The sequence below is a fragment of the Rhinatrema bivittatum genome, chromosome 2 (assembly GCF_901001135.1).
Source record: "Rhinatrema bivittatum chromosome 2, aRhiBiv1.1, whole genome shotgun sequence".
In the NCBI taxonomy this organism is placed as follows: Eukaryota; Metazoa; Chordata; class Amphibia; order Gymnophiona; family Rhinatrematidae; genus Rhinatrema; species Rhinatrema bivittatum.
In genome coordinates, this window is record NC_042616.1 from 421,790,859 (window position 1) to 421,814,717 (window position 23,859).

General features: G+C 43.7%; 1 protein-coding gene across 1 annotated transcript in view; it reads left to right on the forward strand.

Annotated features, from left to right (window-relative positions):
• The window catches only part of DDX17 (DEAD-box helicase 17), a 195,429-nt gene that overhangs the window by 9,970 nt on the left and 161,600 nt on the right, over positions 1-23,859 (forward strand). The window contains exon 2 of the mRNA XM_029590213.1: positions 2,118-2,292. Coding sequence (XP_029446073.1) covers positions 2,118-2,292 — 175 coding nt within the window. The remainder of the gene's footprint in view (positions 1-2,117; positions 2,293-23,859) is intronic.

Consider the following 23,859-nt stretch of genomic DNA (forward strand, 5'->3'; position numbering starts at 1 on the left):
TGCCATCTTCCTATCACTCGCTGCCCTCCCTACCAATTTGTACTCTGCGTTTTCCAAACTCTGGAACTCCCTCAGCTCAGTTTTCCTATTCAGTCTCCATTGTCTGTCTCCAGTAGCAAAGAAACAGATTTCAGTTGCTGAGGATTAGCAGGAAATAGGGTGGTCGGGGGCAAAGCCTTCAGAACAGAAGATCAGCAGGGTGCTACTGAAAGCCAGGCACTGCTTCGCTCCACTGCAGGTCGTCTTGTTCTTTTATCAGGCACTGATTGACCCTACATATACTTCCCTCTTTGTTGCACCTGAGTACCGATTGGTATTGCAGATGCTCCTCTTTCCTGAAGACCAATCAGTGCTTGGGGAAAGGAGGTGGCTTCTGCAGTTGGGTCAGTTGGCGCTTGGTTTTCATTATCTCACACTGCCATTGTGATCCTCATTCTACTATCGGTAGTCCCATTCTGGAGAATTAAGGAAGTTAATATGATTATGTGCACTAACAAACTGGATACATAATTCCATGGGATATGAGTAGAAAGGTGAGTGTAGAAATGTGCAGCAGCATGAATTGAAGTTTTAATGTTATTACTCAAAAGTTTACAATTTGTGCTTATTTAAATGATCAGTGCAGAAAAAGAGAACTTTAAAATAAAGTATATGTGCATTATCTAATTTGTATTTCACATCTTTGTTTACAGTTATTTAGATGCCTGTGAACTTGGAGGGTTTCTGTATATATGACAGTGTGAACTGGACTTGGCTTTGCACTTATGTTTGTGCAGGTGACCTCAATAAAAAAAAAAAATATGTAGTGTGTGACTTGCAATCTCAGCTTTTCATTGTGATTCACCATTCCTTATCTTTTTTTTTTTTTTAAGCTTTTATTTTTTGTTTCACCTGGCATTTTCCTTCTATCCATTTGAGCTTCTGGTTGGGATTGCCCTCTTTTGGGTTATGATGCCATGATTTTACATTCTGTTAGTTCAACCTAGTCATGGTAGCAAAGGTCCTTGGCAAGGGGCTACATGCTAGGGCTCCTACCAGCACCCTGCAATCATGTATCCAAAGTGGCGCCACGAGATTTCACCACTGCACCCTATTAATCCTCCCACCAGGGAATGTGAATGTTGCTTTTGCAGCATCCCTGGCTGGCCTATGGAGCAGAAGACCTAATTGGAGAATTGTAACCAAGACCTCTGCATGGCAGTGCATAGTCCTAACACTGATCTGTCAGGCTAGACCAGCCTTTTAATATTGAGAAACATGGAAATCGAAAAATTAACAATTTCATAACTTAAACATTTTTAAGTGACCGGAGTAAGGAGGGTGCTAGATTTGCCGGGGAAGGGCAGATGTATCTTCCCTAAGGACCTTGATAGTTTGTATGTGATTAACTTGAACTAGGCTAATTTTAGCAAATTAATTTTCTATATACATTTATTTAGTGCTGATTGATAAAATCCAAGTGTATTTCTAAAGTGCTTTTTTTTTTTTTTTTTTTTTTAAATGAGTTCCATAATCCCCATCTTGATAGAACTGGGACCATTTGTACTGGGACCACACACTCTCTTATACTGGTAAACCCCACAGGTAGTTTTGAGAGTGGCTACCTATTAGCAGGAACAGAATACGGTTTCTGATGGGGAAGCTTTTACTGAGCTTGTTAAACATTGTATTGCTTATGATAGATTTTTTTTTTCAGTCTGACAGTGCTGCTTTGGACTTCAGCTCAATTAGAACCAGCTTCTGTTCTGCATCTGTGCCCACAAGCCTTCAATCACAGCTGCCTAGGGTTTTTGCACAATTTTTATATTCTCTTCCCAACTAAGCCCTGCTATCGCAGTGACAGTCCTTAGCCAGAAACTACAAACTGTAGCTCCCTCTGAAACCCAACTAATGTGGACACTTAAGTATGGTTACTATACGTTGCTGTTGAATTCCTTCCCCCAAGAGTTATGAATGTTGCCTTCATATACTCCTTGGCTGGCCTGGGGAGTAGAAACCTGACTCAGGAATTGAACATAGATCCTGTGCGTAGTGATAGCAATTATTGCCGATCCACTAAGAGCCTCCATTTGGTGGTGGTTGTGATTTAATTTATTTGTATTTATTTGTGTTACCAGCTCTGGACCCAGGTTTGGTTCCAACCGTGGTGGTGGTGGTAGTGGCCTCCTTCCTCCAAAGAAGTTTGGCAATCCCGGAGAGCGTCTCCGTAAAAAGAAATGGGATTTGAGTGAACTGCCAAAATTTGAGAAGAATTTCTATGCTGAGCATCCAGAAGTGACTAGGATGACATCTGTAAGTGTTTCCAGGAAAGAATAAGTAATTGCCACTATGCCAGTCAGAATATCATTTGTCTTTCCAAGTTCTGAGATTCTTTGTAAGTTTGACATAAATATGCATGAGAATATTTACCTTGTAAATTGTAGGAATGTAATATTTAATTTTTAATGTAAAAATAGCATGTTTTACTGTAACTAGAAAACATACATGCATTGAGCGGCCTGTTTACTAATAGACGTTACCTAATACATGATTGACTAAAGTGCAGAATTTGCATGTGCATTAGCATTATTATGAGGAGCTGGTTAGTACATGGAAAACTGAGCTGTTGAACATGGCAGCTAAACCATGGTCATGCTGCTTTTAATGTGGCCTGGGTAATGTTGCCATATTCTGCATTTCATTATTTTAGTGAATATGCTGTTAATTTACTTTCTAAACCATGTTAGATCAGATTTTATCTTCTTTCCTCTGAGCAATTATGTTACACTTTGTCTTTGAAAAAAAGTATATTTGATTCTGTAATTTGTATTGAGATCATAATTTTGTGTTGTGCATCCAAAATGTAACATTCAGCATCAAGATATAGATCATATTAGATGTTTAAAAATATATTCATATCAACAAATATTCCCTTATTTTGCCATACCAGTCCAAACAAGCGGGTTATACCTCCTTGCCAGTAGGCAGAAACAAAGAACTGTATTTTCTGTAACATCTCTTGCTATACATGAGCTTGTGCAGCAGTAAACCTTGTCAGTATTTCTCTGTTTCCAGCAGGTGCAGACATATCTGGAAAAGGTGCAGCATTTAAGGGGCTCCCAATTTACCACCCTTTGGAGTTGCTTGTAGAACCTAAGGCGTGAGAGAGCAGCCCCTGGGAAGTCTTCATTCAGCGTCCACATAGCAAAGTTAGCCGAATAAATTTATCCGGCTAATGTTGGAAGCATATTAAACAGTGCAGCTACACTATTGAATATAACCACACTATATCAATCTCACTAGTTAGAAATCTTCCAAGTCCAGTGATAGCTATCCATAATGTTTCTAAAATAATCAAAGCTAAGAAGAGTCACTGACTGTTCTTAAGCTCCTTGGATGCAGACCTGAGTCCCTCTATCGGCTTTTCCACGGTAACTCCAACTGTGCCAAAACCTGCCCATCACTAAAACAAAGATCAAAACCACTTTCGGGTAATCACTCAATGTCTTCAGGTTGATGCAAGGACTCTAATCTTGCTTTAGGAGGAGTACGAGCATCAGGGTTAAGGAGATAGAAGTTCCATTCAAAGTGATGTTATCAATGCCAAGCTTGCCAGTCCCGGAGGATACATTTTCCATTGGTTTTGCAAAGCTTTGGATAGACAATTGGAAAATTGAAGGTGGAGCGGTGAGTCAATATGGGAGGCTTTTAACTTCTTTTCCTCTTTTTCCCCATTAAGATCCTCTGATAAGCTCAGAAAAATAAATAGGGGTAGTGAAAGTACTTGCAGTGCTCCAGTTCTTTACTCAAAAGTTTATGGAGGAGATGCACCCCTTTAGTGTGTGAGTTCGGCGGTGCCTCCCGAAGACATCAAATACTTTTGGGCCACCTCCAAGACATGGCAGGAACTACAGGAAAATTCCTGAAATGTGGAGAGTACAGCTGCAGGTCACTTCACTCCTATCTGCTCCCTGGGGGGGGGGGGGGGGGTCAGTTGCAGAAAAGAAGGCAGCTTTATGAGAATAGATGTTCTGAATCATCCATGGCTGGAAGACTACCTTCTCTGTTTTCTCCGTGGCCACTTATAGGAAGAGTGGTAAAAAGAATAGAAACTCATCTATTCTTTGTTCTGAATGATAGTTCCCAGGTCGGGCAAGGAGACATGATATTCTGCTCTGGACATGGGCCTGTTATGACAGATTCGACTCGTTTCTTGCTTATGGCTTGGCCATTGAGAGGACTCACTTATGCAAGAGAGGTCTTTTGAGCCCTGATGAATGCGACCCATATTGAAGGCTTGGAAGCGATCCACCAGTGCTCAATCCATGTGAATAGGTCTGAAGGATGTTTGCCTGGTATCAGCTCTTTCAGGGCATCTATTCCACTTACTTTCCCTTCAAACCAGCTTTGAAAATGGGCTGTCTCAGTTCCCTTGAGGTTTAGATGGCAGTTGTATATTTTTTCACAATGGTTATCCCGCTGTCATTCTCTTTCTTCTATTCCCAAGTTCGATCTCCTTGTTATATGTAACTTTTTTACCTCCTCTGATTATTTTACAGTTAAATGATTGATAAGAATGTTTTTTTCCCCTTGTTCCATGTAAACCGATTTGATATGACACCTGTCATGAAGGTCGGTATATAAAATAAATAAATAAATAAATATAGGAAGGTTTTTTAGTAACAGCCCATGTGGTCATGGTTTAGTTAAAGGGTATAAAGTATCTCAGACATCCTATTTCATTCAGTCGTCCTTTGTTGGAATCTCAACCGGGTGTTGAGGCTGTAGCAGGAACAGGCAGGCAAAACTTGAGGATTTGCTGTTGAAGACTGAGGTCCATATTCAGAAACATTTAGCTGTATAACTCAGAAATTATCTGGCTAAAAGAATATTTGGGTACTTAACAACAGCTAAATTCTATTATCCAGCTAAATTTTGGCTGGATAAGTTAGGGGCATTCTGGGGGCATAACTGGAAGGAGCTGAGTTAGCCAGACAACTTACCAGTCATCCAGTAGACCTGTTCTAAAAGTTAATTGACTAAATAGCCGAGTTGCACAGCGGCTGAATATGAATCCCTATATTTCTGGTGGCAGTCTGTTCAGTGAGATGCATCCTTCCTGAACATAAATATCATGCTGGGTCACACTGAGGTCCTTCGAGCCCAGCATCCTGTCACTAGGTCGCAAGAACATGACAGATCCCATAACGTAGATCTAATTCCTGTTACTCCCAGGGATTGCAATAGCTTTCTTTAGTCTACCTGGCTAATGTGTTATGGACATTTCCTCCAGGAGCTTGTCCAAAACTCTTCTAAACCCCGTTACGCTAGTCCCTTGATCACATCCTCTAGCAGTATATTCCACAGCTTTATAGTGCGCAGAGTGAAAAAAATACTTTCTATGATTTGAATTGCTGGTTGCTAATTTCATGGCTTGTCCTTTTGTTTTAGTATTATTTGAAAGGGTAAATACTTTATTTATCCATTCAACCCCACTCATTTTATAAAATTCTTATTTTTCTTCCCAGCCAACTCTTTTCCAAGCTGAAGAGACAGCCTGCACAGTCTCTCAACATAGGAGAGATGTTCCACCCTCTATCATTTTTGTCACCGCCCTCTGCACCTTTTCTAGTTCCACTATATTTTTCTTGAGATGGGGTAACCAGAACTGCATACAGTACTCAAGAAGTGGTCGCACCATGACTCGATACAGAGACAATTTGATAATTTGTTTTATTCTCCATGCCTTTTTGTGTTGCGTGTGCCAGCCGCTGCAGACCCATGGCTAGGCCCTCTTACCCTCTTTTGCCTGCTCCACTGTCTGGCTCCATTTCTCTTGCGGCCATGGGCCACCGCCTATGACCTCGGGCCACCCTTGGTGCTCCTGTCCCTGTGACGGAAGTCCGTGCTCCGTGACAGGCCTCCCCGTGCTGTGAGTGCGTGCATCTGTTTCTTTTAAAGGGGCCGTAGCGGGTGATGACGTCACTGGGTCCCGGTATATAAGGCCGGGCCCAGCTACAGTTAGTTGCCTTTGCAACAGGTCACCACGCTGGTTGTGTACTATGTTGCTTCCTCTGGTGACTCCTTCGTGTTCCTGGTTCCTATCCTAGTTCTGGTGTTCTCCCTTGTTCCTGTGTTCCCGTGTTACTCTACTTGTTCTATGGACTGACTTCTGGACCCGACATCTGCTTTGCCTGATCACGCTACGGGTCTTCTCCTGGACCCGACCTCTGCTTTGTCTGACCACATTACTTATCTCCTGGACCTGACCATTGCCTTCCGTTACCGTTCTACCTTGCCTGCCGCCTGCCTTGACTCCAGCTTGTTCAACGACACCTCTACTGTATTCTTTCTGGACTTGGCTACTCAGGCTTCGGCCTGTTCTTACTCGGGCGCCCCCTGTCTGCCTCTCATTCCAATTGGCGCCCGGGTTTCTGGGACTCCGCCTTGTCCTACCCTCATTGCTGCTGGCTGACCACCTCCTCATCCATCAGAAGTCCTCGGACGGAGGCCCACCTAACTCCAGCCAGCCCCAGTACCCAAGGGCTCAACCTGCAGGGAACAAGGGCTGGCGAAACTCCAGTCAGCTCCGTCAGTCAGCCAGCTCTGTCTACCGACTGTGGGGACCCATAGGGCTTGCTCTACGGGTAGCATCAACCCCACCTCGGCTCAAGGATCCACCTCCTGTGCAACATTTTGGATCATTCCTAACACACTATTTATTTGCTTTTCTGACCACCACCACCATATACTGGGCCATGGATTTCAATATATTGTCCACAAGGACGCCAAGGTCCTTTTCCTGGGTAGTGACTACCAATGCAGAACCTAGCATCGTGTATCTGTAGTTGGGATTATTTTACCATATGCATATCACTTTGCACTTTACCAAATTCAGTTTCATCTGCCTAGTCTCCTGGTCTCACAGGGTCCTGCTGTAGTTCCTCTTAGTCTGCTACCGTTTTAACAAATTTGAATAATTTTGTCTGCAGATTTGATCACTCATTCATCATTCCCTTTTACAGATTATTTATGAATGTTAAACAGCACAGGTCCCAGTACCAATCCCTACGGTATCCACTAATGACCTTTCTCCATTTGCGAAAACTGACCATTTAGTCCTGCCCTCTGTTTCCAGTCTTTTAACCAGTTACCAATCCACAATGGATTGGTAACTGGTTAAACTGGTAATTTCCCCGAGAAGTCTCTCAAGGGGGGTTGTACTCAGGCTGGCCAATTCATACAAGTTTTATATACCTCTACCAGCAGATGGAGTAAAACTGACTTGCTGATGTCACGGACATATAGGCCCGCCCCAACCTCAGCCAATTAGTATTCTCTGTCTCCAGCAAATGGTGGGCATATATCTCTCTACTGGGGATTGCTTGTAGTAAAAAAAAATTAAAAAAAATAAAAAGCGAAAGGAAAGGAGAAGATAGATTTCAGAGCATCACTTGATCTCCTGAGGTTACACCAATTTTTGGTCCCTCTGTTGAGCATTTTAAGTGTGGGAGCTGGATAGGTGTAGAGAAAAAAAAGTTTGCAGATGAGGGAGTGCTCGGTGGTGAAGGCTTGTGCCATCTTCCCCTGTAGCTAGTGACCCGATTGTGCTCTCAGCCAGAGAGGGCCTGAGTTCAGGTAAAAGAAAAATGAGTAGGGCAGTTTTGGTGTCCCTCTTTTTCCTTTCAGATATTATTCCCTCTGTATTGATGGTCTTTACCCACTTTCCCTCTAACTTCTCTTGGGAGTTAGTATATAGAAGAGGCGGTTCAGGCTTGGTTGGTTCAGCAGCCTATGGCTAGGCATCATTCTTCAAGCTCAGTCCTGACAGCTCCATGATAGGCTGTGGTGGTGATTTTCCCACACACAGGCATGTGCATGCAGTCTCACTGTCCAGCAGTGTTCTGATGTAAATGCGCACATACTTGTGTGCATAAGGCTGCAGCCTATATTTGTGCATGTAGGACCACTGCCTAGTTTTGGCTGCATAGTTGCGCACGGGTATTTGTGTGCATATGATTGTGAGCTACGTTTTGGGCAAGTATTCCCAGACACTGGTGGTGGACGTGCAAGAGGCTGCGTAGAGCCCAGTGCGCCGGGGACAAAATGGTCTAAACACCTGGCTATCTGTGAGGGTTGCCATATAAAGGCAATCCAGCTATCACTTTCTCTTCGCCTGTGTCAATGCTGATTGGATGCTCAAGGCGATTGGGCCACTGGAGCTGAAGTGACATGGCGGATGTATCCCCTCCTCCCTTGTCCCCGATAACAGAGACATCTCCGGAAGAAGGGTTGCACAATGTCCAATTTGGGCCTGTGGGCCCCGGTTTGGATCCCCCCTCCTTTATCTGGGTGGAATTTTTACAGGGTCTGCAGGCTTTCCTGCAGGGGCGCCCAATGGAGGCAAAGCAACTACTAAGAAGGGTTCGCATGCTCGGGGCTCCCAGTTGTCAGCCACTGCAGGCAAGCACCGCAGGGAGGCTGTCCCTGGTGATGTCCGGGAGATGTGGATCATGATACCTTGGATGACTCAGATAGGGACTTGAGTTTTCTTCCCTTTGGAAGGGGAGAAATTTTCACCTGATTTGGAACTGTCGGACTCTGCTCCTGGTTTTTTCACAAAGATGACTTGTTAAGTCTGTTGACTCACTCTAAAGATGCTTGGTGTGGGCTGGGGTGATGCTGCGGACTTGCAAAGGAGGACCCTGTATTAGCCACCTTATGCCAAGGCATCCTGTTTCTTTCCCCTTTTGGATTCAGTTCAAGAGTTGATTGACCTTTAATGGAGTGCCCTGGAGATAAATTTTAAAAGGCGATGCGCTTTTGCAAGTTTGTACCCCTTGGATCCAAAGGAAGGGATCAGTTGTGATTCCTGATGGTGGATGCCTTGATATGCGCTGTTACCAAGCGAACCACCAATTCCGGTGGAACGAAGGGCAGCTATAAAAGATGCTCGGGATAGGAGGATTGAGGCTGCCCCAGGCTTTTGAAGCCATGGCAATGAATTTGCAGATTGCTTCTAGCTGCTGCCTGGCGGCTCGGGCTGGTTTGCGTCTTTCTCAGGAGACGCAAGGAGTGGGGTCCGATGGCAGATCGACAATGGAACTGGGCGCTGCATTCTTAGCAGAGGACAAGAAGGCACATTGCGTCCTTTTGAGGCAAAGGGCTGCTTTAGGGATTCCCATTGGTTTCATCCTTACAGAGGAGCATCTACTAAAAGGTCTCGCCTCTATGGAAGATCTCAGTCCTTTCATCTTAGAAAGCCTCGTAAGATACGGGCTCCAGGACTGGAGCACCTTGATCTTCACAATGAAGATGTGTGTGCTCACCTATTAGTACAGGAGATAGGCAGGCATCTGTCTTTTATCAGAGGTGGGTCCAGATTACAATGGACCAGATGGTCCTGGATGTGGTGAGGGATGGCGGTGCTCTGGATTTCGCTAAATTTCTCCATATGCCTGTATGGTCTCTCCATGCAACTCTCTACAGAAAAGAGGCAGTGGAAACTGTGTTGAGGAGACTGCTGGATTTTTAGACCATGAATCCTTTTCCCAATTCGCAGGAAAATATAGGACACTATTCCATTTATTTTGTCTTTTCCATAAAAGAGAAGGGGTCTTTTCGACCCATCCTGGATCTCAAAGGTGTCATGTGACTCATTTCTGAAAGGAAAATCTGTTATATTATGGCAGTGCAAATTGGAATTTCTCGTTTTTTTTTTTTTTTTTGTTTTTGTAATTGAAATTTTGACTGCTCAAAGAATAAACAGAACAGGGTATAAGAAAATACCAGAGTAACAAAACAACAAAAATACATTCAGAGCATCTCTGCATGGTAGAGAACAATAAAATGGTAACAAACCTGTGTATGCGTCTTGTTTTTCAATTTAAACTTCCTCCCACCCCCGGTTATCGAAATATAAACCAACCCATAAGTGTTGTGAAGAGAATGTTTCATACACAGTTTCTAAACCATCTGAGTCAGACATTTTCAGACTTCCATTTTAGATAGGGTGACCAGGAATCCCTATGATGGGCTATCCTGCTATTGTGGACTGCCGTGAGTTTACTCGTGCAGTATACCCTGTCTATTCTGGACTGTACTGTTCCTATGGTTGGGATCCCTGGCTTACGCCACCAAAGAGCTATTTCACATTTAATGGAGGAAACTACTTGTTGAATCCAACTATGAGCAGGTCTGGTTTCTTGGCCCGGGAACATATTAAGCAAAGAAATATTTGGATCCCTGGGGATGCGGAGGTTTATTACTGCGAAAATAAAATTTAGGACAGCTTCCCAGAGATGCACTATACTGGGGCATTCCCACCACTGATGGTAGAATGTTCTAGTAGCTCACATCCCTTCCAGCAAAGGTTATTGCCACCCCCACCAAACTTGCTCAGTCTGTCAGGGGTAAGGTACCATCTATATAGTACTTTATACCATTTTCTTTTATCACAGAGGATATTGAGCATCTACTGGTAGTGAAGAAAGAGTGTTACCAGTCGCTTTCTTTGAGGACTTCCCCAGTATCCCATTCCCATGCTATTTGGAATGTGAGCTAACCCTGGGGGTACCCGTTTGATGAGTCATAATTTTAGAGAGAGATTTGGTCACCTTGTCTGCCTGTGAACAAAAGTTTCCAAATAGAGATTTACCCTGTTTGAGAGCCCCCCAATATGTGCTGAGGAAAAGAAATGGAAAATTTGATTGTAGGCAAAGAAATCCTTATGGGATAGGTGTTGTGTGTGTTGTAGATCACTAAAAGGTAAGAGATTCCAGCCATTCCATAAACACTCCCAAGTATAGAGCTCTTTCCCTAGCCAGAACCTGGTCATGTTTGGCTGCATACCTGGGTGCAGGATTTGTCAAACAGGAATGATGTTAGGTAATAGGCAGTTTTTTCACCAGCCAACTGAGACCGCCATTTCCCCCATAAAATTAGTTGGGAGAAAGGGGATAGGCCTGCAACATCTATCCTCCCCCTTTGCTAGGCCCTAATATTTATTTATTTATTTATTTATATAATTTATATACCGGAGGTTCCTGTATAATATACATATCACCCCGGTTTACAAGGAACAGTAACTATCGCTACATTTAGCGGTTTACATAGAACAGAATTAGGAAAAACGTTTTTACAATTGAACAAATGAAGTAAGCAAGTTTTTCCATTGAACAAACGAAGTGAACAAGTTTTAACATATAACAAAAACTAATCAAAGTAAGCAAATAGTGTATAATATTAGACCGTTAATAAATATGTAAAGGTGGGTCGCTCACTCCTTCAGCTGCTATTCTGACCCAGGGTTTCGGGGTCTCCCGAGAGTGCCACTGGATAAGCGCACTTATCTGGGAGGTGCTGAAATGCCAAGCCAAATTAGGTACCTGAAGGCTCCAGATGAACCAAAAAGGTTTGCGCTGCCATAAAGATAACAAAGTGTCCGGGACTGAGACTGGCAAGGTCTGAAAAAAGTAGCATAAGTGGGGTAGAATATTCATTTTAACTATGGCTATTCTTCCAAACCAGGATCCAAGTCTTTCCCAATGCTAGTGAAAAGCGGGCCGTAATTAAGGCGAAATAGTTCACGATGCTCAGGGCCAGTCTTATCGCCCAGATATTTAACCCAGCCTTTTGCAATTCGGAATGGCAGGGTATCCTTGATAACTGCAAAACTGACAGGTGTCATGGATATATTAAGTTCCGACTTATCCTCATTTACTTTAAAGCCAGAGACTTTACCATATGCTCGCATCTCCTGCAATAAGGGCTCAAGAGAGGAGGCCGGTGTCGTCACTGTGAAAGGGAGATCATAACATGGACATTTTATAAACAGAGGATCCCGCCTGCATCCCTTGGATGGCGGGATGGGATCTAACTAAGGCCGCAAACAGTTCTAAGAATAGGGCAAACAGGAGGGGCGATCAGCGGGCATCCCTGCCGGGTGCCTCATTTCACCGGGAATGGCTGAGTATAGTCTCCATTGATTCTGAAACACCCCCTAGGGTTTTTCATATAAGCACTGGATCCATCGAATATAACTGGGTCCCAGATTAAGCTCCTTTAAGCTCCATCTTACTCCTTTATGTCTATCAGTTAATTGTTTACAATGTTATTTATTTAGTTATTATGTTATCTGTTAAAATGTAAAATGTAAATGTATTTATAATGTTATTTATGTTATTTGTTATAATGTAAGCCGCCCACGTGGCGACAGTTTTATTTCACTGTACACCGGTGTGATATGTATTTTATACAGGAACGTCGGTTTATAAAAACTAAAAATAAATAAATAAATTAAATTTCTTAAGGACTTTGAAAAGGTATGGCCAGTGGACCCTGTCAAATGCCTTTTCGGCATTCACTCCCAGGGACAAACCCTGATTGGTCTTCATAGATTAGTAGAGGAGATACCTTTCCCAGTCTGGTAGCCAGTATCTTGGCCAGGAGTTTCAGATCAATATTAATCAAGGAAATGGGATGGTACGACCCGCACAGTGAGGGGTGTCTCCCACTTTTGGCCAAGATAGTGATACCAGCTAGATTAGTTTCTGGGGAGATGGAGCCCTCGGACCGCAAGGCATTAAACATCCGGAGTAGTGGTGGGATCACCTCGGCCTGAAAGGTTTTGTAGAATTTAGCCATGAAACCGTTGAGGCCTGGTGACTTTCCTAACTTCAGGCCTTGGATGGGCTGGTATAGTTCAGTGTGAGTTATCTCAGCATTTAGGAACTCACATGCTTCTCCCGACAGGGAAGGTAATTCCACCCTTTGTAAGTATTCATCTAATTATTAAGACCCTCCCCCAGGTCATCAGAAGCATACAGTTCCTCATAGAAGCGGGTGAAATGGATACAGATGTCACTAGCTTCATATAACATTGACTCCGTGGAATCCTTGATTTTGGTGATAAGAGACTGAGCTGCTCTCTCTTTGAGCTTCCTAGCTAGCATGCGTCCTGCTTTATTGCCAAATTCAAAGTGTTTCTGACTTAAATCAAGATGGAAAGCCATTTTCTCTAGGTCAAGTGCTTGCAGCTCCCTTTTAGCAGACTGAAGTTCGTCTAGCTTTTTAGGGTCAAGGGTCTGCTTATGACTGAGGGCTAGTTTAGTGATACGCTGCATAAGACTCGGGCGTCTGGCATTCCTTTCCTTTTTGAGAAAGCTAGCCCGCGCTATTAGTTTCCCCTTAACTACAGCTTTCAAGCAGTCCCATACCGTACCAGGAGTCATGTCCTCTATAATTCAGATGTAAGTACTCCTGAATGTCACCAGACAAGGATTCCACAAAGGTTTTGTCATTTAGTAAGCTATCATTTAAGCAACAATGCTGACTTCCAAGGGATCTGGTAGGCAACCTAATTTCCAACCAGATAGGAATGTGATCGGACCAAGTAATAAGCCCTATGTCAGTCTTAATTACCATTTCTGCAATATCCTTATCAATTAAATTTATGTATGTATTTATTTATTTACATCTTTTTACTTTACCGATGTTCAGGACAAAGTCTTATCACACCGGTTTACATTGAACTGAACCTGGGGAAAGTTACATATAACAAGGGAGTAGTCCAAATAAATTCAGGATAACTTAAACAGAATAGAATAGAACTTAACTTCAAACTTAACTTAGTTCTTAAGGAAGGACAGGGTTGACTGTGTAGGATCTATGTGGGGGGGGGGGGGGATAGGAAAATTAAGAGGGAGAGGTAAGAATAGGAATGGCGGAGGTGATTGCAGCTTAATTACAGTGAATTAAATCGTAGTAGCAGCATAATAGCATGTTTCTGAACCGAGGACAGTATCGGGAGTCAATATTTGTGCTGCCACAGATTAAGGGAAGGCTTGTTTGAATAGCCAAGTCTTCAAATTCTTCCTAAATGTAAGCGGGCATTGTTCCTGACGTAATTCTGGGGGTAATGCGTTCCACTGAGACGGTCCGGCTGTAGAGAAGGCGCGTTTCATTATGGAAGGGTGGAGCGTGGACTTGGTAGGGGGAGCTTGGAGAGTCCCTTTATAGGCATCTCTGGTTGGTCTCATGGAGTGTAGGTGAAGCAGAATTTTTAGCTGGAGTGAGGACTGATTGTGGATGGTCTTGTGTATGATGGTACGGGATTTATGAAGGATTCTGGTTGATAGGAAGCCAATATAGATTCCTGAGAATGGGCGTGATATGTTCTCCTCGACTGAAATTAGTTAGGATCTTTGCGGCTGCATTCTGGAGCATCTGCAAAGGTTTAGTGGAGGTTGCCGGAAGGCCGAGGAGTAGTGAGTTCTAGTAGTCTATTTTTGAGAATAGGGTGGCTTGGAGAACTGCGCGGAAGTCGTGAAAATGCAAGAGTGGTCTGAGCCTTTTCAGGATATGTAGCTTTTATAGAAGCATTCTTTTGTGGTATTGTTGACGAATTTCTTAAAGTTCAGTCTGTTGTCTAGTATAGTGCCAAGATTTCTTACATGGGTTGTTGAGGCTGAGGTTGTGGTGAGGTTGTTAAAGAAGGGGTTATGTTCGTTGGGTGAGATGAGGAGAAGTTCAGTTTTGGTAGGGTTGAGGCTAGAGAGAAGAAGGTTGATGGGAGTGTAGGCAGCTGTTCCAGAAGTTGAGGGTTTTTGGGGATCAGTATCTGAACATCGTCTGTGTAAATAAAATGTGTCAATTTTAGGTTTGCAAGGAGCTGGCAGAGAGGTAGAAGATATGTTAAAGAGGGTGGGAGAGAGTGATGATCCTTGAGGATAGAGAATAGCCACTGCCATTAGCAATGGTTACATGGAATAGACTTAGTTTTTGGGTGCTTGCCAGGTTCTTGTGGCCTGGATTGGCCACTGTTGGAGACAGGATGCTGGGCTTGATGGACCCTTGGTCTGACCCAGTATGGCATTTTCTTATGTTCTTATGAGGTACTCCATGTGAAGATCTGATGGGGTGGGATTTTTTGTTGCTTATTCTGACCTTGTAGTTTCTATTGCTGAGGAAGCACTTGAACCAGTTGAGGACTGTACCTGAACTGCCAATATCCGCAAGGTGGTTAATGAGGATGGAATGGTTCACGGTGTCAAACGCAGCCGAAATATCCAGCAAAGCCAGTTGGTATGATTGACCTTTGTCTAAGCCCATGAGGATATTGTCTGTGAGTGAGATTAGGAGGGATTCAGTGTTTAGGGATTTGCGGAATCCGAACTGAGCCGGCTAGAGAATCTTGTGATTGTCTAGATAGTCAGAGAGTTGGGAGTTGACCAGTTTCTCCATTAGTTTGGCAATAAAAGAAAGGTTGGCGATGGGGCGGAAGTTCGCTGGGTCTACTGGATCCAGGTTGGGTTTCTTTAGAAGTGGTTTAAGAGAGGCGAGGTTCAGAGGGTCAGGTACTGATCCTTGGGTTAGGGAGCCGTTTATGATTTCCGCTAGAGGTTTGGAGATGGTGTTTGGAATGGTGAGTAGACGTTTTGAAGGGATGTGATCTGAGGGGTGAGGGGAGGGTTTCATGTTCTTGAGGATAGATTCAATTTCTAGGGAAGATGTGAGTTCGAAGGTATCAAAGTTTGCTTTTTGGCTGTTGGGGGGTGTGTAGGGGGGAGGAGGCTGGGTATTCGAGAGAATGAGCGGAGTTAGGAGATTAGAGATTTTTCTCTCGAAGAAAGTTGCCAGTTCATTTGACTTAGATTGGGCTTTGTCATCTGGGATGGAGGGCGGGGAGGGTTTTGTAAGTGCTGAAACGTAAGAGGCACAGGGCCTTTGGGTCGTAGAGAAAGTTGTGGATTTTGCTGGCGTAGAAATCTTAGTGCGGAGAATGATGTTCCTGTATGAGTGCATTGTGGCTTTGTAGGCTGACAGCGAAGCGGGGGTGGGGTCCTTGCACCATCTCTGTACCTTGTATCTTAGCTCTTGTTTGAGGTTTCTCAGCTCTAGTGAGAACCAAGGTTTTTTTGTTTTTAAGGGCAGGGTTGATTTCTTTGGCAGTCATGGGACAAATTTTGTTTGCCACTGAATTAGTGACATTGAGCCAAGAAGTCAGGGCAGAGTCTGCGTTAGAGAGGTCAAGGTTTTGAAGATCCATAGAGAGGTGGGAGCTGAGGTTGTCCATGGAGCAGGGTTTTCTGAAGTGAATGGAAGTTTTGATGAGGGGGGGGGGGGGTCGGGTTTTTCTTTATCGAGAGGTCTGTAGTGATCATTGAATGGTCCGACCAAGGGATAGGGGTGCAGGAGGGAGGGGATATGAATGTGACAGTAGAATTTATGAAGATGAGGTCCAGGGTGTGGCCAGCTTCGTGGGTGGGCATGTTGATGATTTGCTTGAATCCTATGGCCTTGAAGGAGGAGAGTAGGGCTTCGCAGTTGGGAGACAGTGGAGTCATGTCTACATGAATGTTGAAGTCCCCTAAGATAATAGCTGGGGAGTCCGCGTTGACGTGTTTGGCAATGAGTTCAATGATAGGAGAGGGGTCTGAGTCTAGGAGCCCAGGGGGGGGAGTATATTAGGCAAATTTGTAGTTTGTTCGATTTGAAGAGGCCAATTTCTAATTTGGAGGCCGTTTTCAGGGTTTGAGGAATTTAGTTTTAGCTCTTTTTTTGCAGCTAGAAGAATGCCGCTACCTCTTTTTTTTTTTTTTTGTCTAGGTATTGAGAATAAATCGTAGAGCTGTAGCAGTAGTTGGTTGGTTAGGGCTATGTCTGTATGTTTCAGCCATGTTTCAGTGATGGCTCAGATATCAGATTCTGAATCCAATAAGTAGTCGTTGAGAATGTGAGGTTTTTTTGTGAGGGATTGTGCGTTGAGAAGCGTCAGTGAGAGGAGAGAGAGACCAAGGAATTGAGTGAGGGGGGATGTCATGATGGGTATCAGGGATCTCGTTTGATGAAGATGAGTAGGAGTTGCTCATTTCCTCCTGTTGTAGTAGAGGTGGTTAATTATGGGGATGGGATAAGTTAGCATCTTGGTTTGTGTAGTTAGAAGTGTGGCTGTTGTGCGAGTAGTAGAAAATGGAACTCAGCTACTGTGGGAGAGGGGGGAGGATAACTTGTCGCACTCAGTGGCTGCACGAAGGGGCGCACAAAGGGGCTAGCCCCTTTGTCGCGCTCCTTAGGCGCGTGGCTCCAGAGGCACAGTCGGCCTGTTTAAATAGCTGGGTCCCACGTCGCCGCCTGGAACGCATCGGTGGGCGGGGTCAGAGGCCGCGAGGAGAAGGACGGCACTTCCTGGGCTGTGCTCCGGTTGAGGAGGGCGTCAAGGGGCGCAGCAGACTCCACCGGTGGACGGTGGGGTGAGGGCAGTTTGTGCCTGCCGGTGGACGGTCAGGCCTGCGTGGTCTAGGCCCTCCTTGGAGGGTAGATCAGGTAGGTAGATCTGGGGACTGCCGAGGAGGCAGGGCCGGCAGGTCGAGAATTTTTTTTTTTTTTTTTCCTGGTGGGTCCGGGGGGGGGGGGGGGGTTGGCCGCGGCAAGGGCCTACCTTTTGGGTAGGGATGTCGGCGGGTCTGAGTCTTCCGTGCGGCAGGGAGATCCGTCCAGCAAGGGGCTTCTGGTCGCAGTCGGCCTGTTAAATAGTCGGGTCCCATGTCGCCACCTGGAGTGCGTCGGTGGGCGGTGATAAATACATATCCATGCGAAAGTAGGATTGATGGGAGTGTGAGAAAAAGGTGTAATTATGCTGAGTGAAGTTTTGCAAGTGCCAGATGTCGATCAATCCCCTTTCGCTAATTAAGGTTTTAAGGCCCTTTTATGGATCCAACCGCCCCCTCCTGTATGGCTCGAGTTATCTAGGTAAGTGTACCTGGTGAGGTTAAAATCACCTCCAATTATTACCTTACCCTTTGCCCAGGTCTCCAGCAGGCTACAAATATGGTGCAGAAACGAGCGCTGGTCTGTGTTAGGGCCACAGTGTGAGGAATGTAAACGGAGTGTTATCAATTAATACTTTTAAGGTTACGTATCTTCCCTCAGGATCCTTTTGAACATGTTTAACATTTGTAACAAGTGAGTTAGAGATCAAGATCCCCACTCCACCATACTTTCAGTGAATAGATGCAGAGGCCAAAAATTGTTGGGGAAAAAAATCTGTCCATTAGGAGCTGTTCTGCCCGTTTTAGAAAATGGGTTTCCTGACAAAAAATGTTTGCCTGACCCCTTTTCGCCTCTTGAAAAAGTAGCTTCTTTTTGTTTGGGGAATTCAGACCCTTAACATTTAAAGAGATTATATGTAGCCCTGCCATCTGGAATCAGTAAAACATATATACACACTCCCCCCTATTAATCAACCCCCTGAAAATAATTTCGAAGCCCTCATCTACATTCCTTTGCTTGACCGAATTACACTGGCACCAAGGTAGCCCTCTATCCGGTGGCTCACCTCTCTCATTGTCTCCACCTGCTGGGATGGGGAGCAATAAACACTAGCACCAGCTGTGAATTTTGCAAGGCTACTTTTAATATAAAAAATCTGCCAGTGGCATCCCGGGAGGAGGGGAGAGAGGACTGGGGCTGCTCCGGAGCTGCCAGCGCGCCCGCACGGGAGACCAGCACCCATGGACGCGGCCAGGGCAGGTGAGCGGGGGCTGGGGGAAAGTTTGCCCGATCCTGGCTCCTCTAAAGGTCTTTCCTGGGGGGTGATGGGGTCAGGCAGTTAAGCAATCATTTGCACACGACAACAAAACAAACTGCACCAGCCCTTCTCATGTATCCACCTGGTACCTGATTTTTTTCAAATGACATTTGAAATGACAGGTACCAGCGCACCCAGGATACTGTATAGGCGCTGTATAGCGCTCTATACAGTAAAATGGATTGCGCTTCATGGACACGGCTTGCATTTGCATACCATTTAAATACTGTATCGAGCGGTATGTGATCCGGACTGTGCGTGCGGCAAACGAGGGTGTGTCCGGCACTACCGCACTCTTCCCCGTCCTTACTGTATCGGCCCGTGTGTAAATTATTGATTAAACTAGGAATAACTTTCTTCTTGTATGCTGATGACATACAGTTTTACATCCCATTCAACAGATCATTTGAAAATACAGCTTCATTACTCTCTAGCTATATGAAAGCAATACAACAAGAACTTTCGCAACTTAAACTAACATTAAACCGAAAAAAGACTGAAATCATTTGGCTGTGTAGAAACTCATCAATAGTTAATCCACCTGCCCCTAAATCTGGGTAATTTTCAAATTAACCCCTCAAATCAAGCATGGGACTTAGAAACACTCGGACCGATACAGTACAGTGCGCTCCGATGGAGCGCACTGTATTGGATGGGCATTTTCAACGTGCTAACGTTACCCCTTATTCAGTAAGGGGCCGAAAACGCGCGTCCAACCCCCCCAAACCTAATAGTGCCTGCAACCTGCAAATGCATGTTGATGGCCCTAATAGGTATTCCCCGCGCGATTCAGAAAACAAATGTGCAGCCAAGCCGCACATTTTGCTTTCAGAAATTAGCGCCTACCCAAAGGTAGGCGCTAATTTCTTCGGGCACCAGGAAAGTGCATAGAAAAGCAGTAAAAACAGCTTTTCTGTGCACTCTCTGACTTAATATCATGGCGATATTAAGTCGGAGGTCCCGAAAGTTACCAAAAGTAAAAAAAAACAAAAACAAACCCCCACAAAAAAATTTGAAGTTGGCTCGCGGGTCGAAAACCGGACGCTCAATTTTGCCGGCGTCTGGTTTCCGAACCTGTGGCTGTCAGCGGGCTCGAGAACAGACGCCGGCAAAATTGAGCGTCGGCTGTCAAACCCGCTGACAGCCGCTGCTCCGGTCTAAAAGGAGGCGCTAGGGACACCGCTCTCCCGCGGACTTTACTGTATCGGCCCGACTGTTAGATGAGAACCTTACAGTGAAAATGCACATCAGCAAATCAATCAAGACTGGTTACTCCAAATTGCGTATACTTCCATCAGTTGAAACCATTACTAACTTTTCAGGACTTCCATACTGTACTGCAAACTTTAATCTTCTTAAACCTAGTCTACTGTAACTCCTTACTACTAAGACTTCCAGCATGTTACTTAAAACTACTACAGCTATTACAAAATGCCGCAGCAAGACTCTTCCTAGGATCTAGAAAATATCACATTACACCCTTGCTGATGTCACTGCTTTGGTTACCAGTACAATCCAGAATCTACTATAAAACATTAATGATAATTTTCAACGTCATTCATTCCAATGAGACCGGCTTGTTTGAAGTGACAGTACAACCATACAATCCACATTGTATGGTTGTACTAAGATCTCAAAATAAAGGACTATTTACTATTCCCACAATATGGAACACACATCTGTTACAAAAAAGAGATCGTGTGTTTTCCATAGCGGGTCTAAAACTGTGGAATTCTCTGCCTGAGGTGTTATGTACTTTATCAGAACTTTAAAGGAGAGCTGAAAATATGGCTCTCCAAAAATTAATATAAATTGACTTTAAAACTTCAGAATATACAGATCCACAAAGACAAGAAGGACATAAGATAATCGAACCATGAAGAATAAATCAAAGGAGAATGTAAGATTCCCAAAACAACCCACCTACTAAGATATGAAAACTATCATTTTGATTTATTTAAAATACTTTTTGCCTTAAATACCAGATCTATTATTAATATGTACTAGAAATCTCACTTGATAAATATTAATGCCTTTCTATGAATAACACCTCTGTAACACATCAGTTTGTGTGATTAGCTATAGCTATGAATGTCACTTTGTAAACTGTTGTGAGCTATTATTGGAATGACGGTATATAAAATATCTAAATAAGAGAATGTCCATGTCATTCAGCACCCCAGGGTCTCCTTGTCCTGGTGGCTGAACCAATCAAATTTGGCCAAAGGAAACCACACTTCAAATTGTTTTAACTACGGAGATGTATAGTGGATTCACATCCAGGGCCTATGGTATGCTCTGAAATGCTTCAAAATTGACTTAAGCTCCAGGAAGCTAATTTGATGAACTTTCTAAGGGATTTCAGATAATCTGTCCTAGTACAAGCAGAAAATCAGTTAAGTTCTAAGTGAATAAGTAGGGAGGAACAGAATCATTTCTCCTGTGCCAGTAAATTGTCAGGATGAGGAACTGGGCCACCTCTCAAAGAATGACTTAATGAACAAATTCGGTCAGTTCCTAGAACCACATAAATTGGCCCTGGTAAGAGAGGTAGCAAACTAGATGTTCAGTATGTGGAAACATCTATGAGGCATCTGCTTGAACTCCTGTGAACAGAGAGTCTGCAGTTCTGTTTGAGAAAAGGATATCAAGACAAACTAGTTTTGGCTGCCTTCTCTCTAGAATGGGGAGAGAGTCTTCTCCCATTCCTCTAGTGGCAGAGACTGCTAAAACTCAGAAGAGTAAGGGGCTTTGATTCTAATAGTCCCTCATTGGCCAAGACAAGTTTGGTTCCCACTCATTCTGGAGTTATCCATCAGAGAACAAATTTGGTTAGAGAATTCTCCAACTCTCATCACAGAGAATCAGGACATTTTTACTCCACCCCTAACCTTTATGGTTTGAATGTTGAGAGAGTAGTATTTAACTCCTTAAATCTATCTGAGAATGTCTTGGGTTTTTTTTTTTCTGGCTTCTAGGAAAGATTCCACTAGAAAATCTTAATGGTTTTAAGTGGAGGGAAAGGTGCTAGACTTTATTTCTCCTGCCCCACACATAAACAGCTTTACTTTCTACATCTCTCAGAGTCTGGTCTCAAGACAGGTTAGAGTTCACTTTGATGCAGTTGATGCTTATCACCACCATGTTGAAAATAAATCCATATCTGTACAGCCTTTAGATGTTGGATTTGTGTGGGGCTTGCTTCTATTTGAATCTCCAATCAAGTCACCTGTTGTGTAATGTACTAATCCAGCTGATGGACCAACTCCATCTTCCCTAGGCCCATTTTTATTACTTCCAGGTTATCTTAAAAAAAAACAAAAAAAAAAAAAAAACAGAAAAAGGTTTGTTGCCAACAAAAACATATTTGCCTGTTAGCAATAATTTCTTGTTTATCTCATTTTTTGTTGAAGGCAGCCTGTAGCTATTGCTTGCCATCTGTGAGGATTGCATATCCTTGTTCTCAGAAGAAGCAAAGTTACTTATTTATAACATATTTTGCTGAGGATAGCAGGATATCTGTCCCTGCCACCTTCCCAAGGATGAGTTTACCTCGGTTTATAGATATATGCAGAACTGATGGCCCCGAATTGATCACTGTGATGCTGGACAATCCTGCACATGCTCAAAGGAGCACGTCCAAAAGACCTGGACGTTTGAGTCGCTACTCTAGCCCATGCTCCACTGATGATGTCACTCATCCGAAAGGACTGATATCGTGTCGTCCTTGGTAAGCAATTGTGTTTACTGTATTTGGAGGACTTTTTCATTTGGGCACAGACCTTTCTGGACGAATTTGCAGTCAAGTCATCATCTTGTATGGCCCCAAGTGTGGTGTTAATAGTTTCTTGGAATTTTTCTTAGGATCTGTCACATTTAGAAGTTAGATTATAGAAACCTAGCAACATGATGACAGAAAAAGACCATATGGCCTATCTAATGTGCCCATTTGCCCAACTAATTTAACTTTATAATTCCTATCACTCCCTCAGATATCCCCTGTATTTCTTGAATTCAACCTCCACTGGAAGGCTATGCCATGCATCTACTATCCTTTCTGTAAAAGCAGTATTTCCTAAGATTACTCCTGAGTATACCCCCTTTTACCCTCATCCCATGACCCCTTCTTCCAGAGCCATCTTTCCATTGAAAGAAGCTTGCCTGCTGTGCATGGAAACCTTTGAAGTATTTAAATGTCTGTCATATCTCCCCTATCGCGCCTTTCATCTATGGTATATATGTTTAAGTCTTTAAGACTATCCACATATGCTTTAGAACGAAGGCCACTGACTTTTTCACGGCCATCCTCTGGACTGACTCCAAATGGTTTATATCCTTTTGAAGGTGCAGTTTACAGAATTGTACACAGTATTTCCAATGAGGTCTCACTAGGGATCTATACAGGGGCAATATTGCCTTCCTTTTTCTGCTAACCATAGCAGAAAAAGGAAGGCAAAGCATAGGGAGGGCCCTATGCAGCGAAGCATCTATCTGGCTTTTGCTGTCACTTTATCCACCTGTTTGGCCACCTTGAGATCATCAGATGCAATCATCCCCAGATGCTGCTCTTCTTTTGTGCTTAAAATAATTTCACCCTTTAATACTGTATATCTCCTTTGGGTTTTTGCAGCCTAAATATATTACTCTGCATTTTTTAGCATTAAATCTTAGCTACCAGACCCTAGACCATTCAAGCTTTGCTAGATCCTTCCTCATGTTTTCTACAACATCCTTGCTGTCGACTCTGTTGCAGATTTTGGTATCATTGGCAAGAAGACAAACCTTTCCCAACAATTCTTCCATAAGTTGTTCACAAAAATGTTTAAAAAAAGAACTGGCCCAAGAACCAATCCCTGAAGCATACCATCAGTAACATTCCCTTTCTGAGAGTAAACACCATTTACCACTACCCTTTGTCACTTCACTCATCCAGCTTCTAGCCCAGTCGCCTATGCAGAACTGTGTCAAAAGCCTTACTGAAATCCAAGTACGCTACATTTAGCGCTCTCCTTTGAATCAACTCCCTGGTCACCCAATCAAAGAAATTGAGCAGATTTGTCTGATAAGATCTACTCTGGTAAAACAATGCTGCCTCAGATCTTGCCATCCATCGGATTCCCGAAACTGCACTATCTTGCACGATTCCATTATTTTGTCAGTGATGTCAGACTTACCGGTCTGAAGTTTCCAGCCTCTTCCTTATTTCTACTTGTATGAATAGGAACCATATTGCCTGTCTCTAGTCCTTCAGAACTACTTCCGACTCTAAAGAAGGATTGAAAAGATTAGCC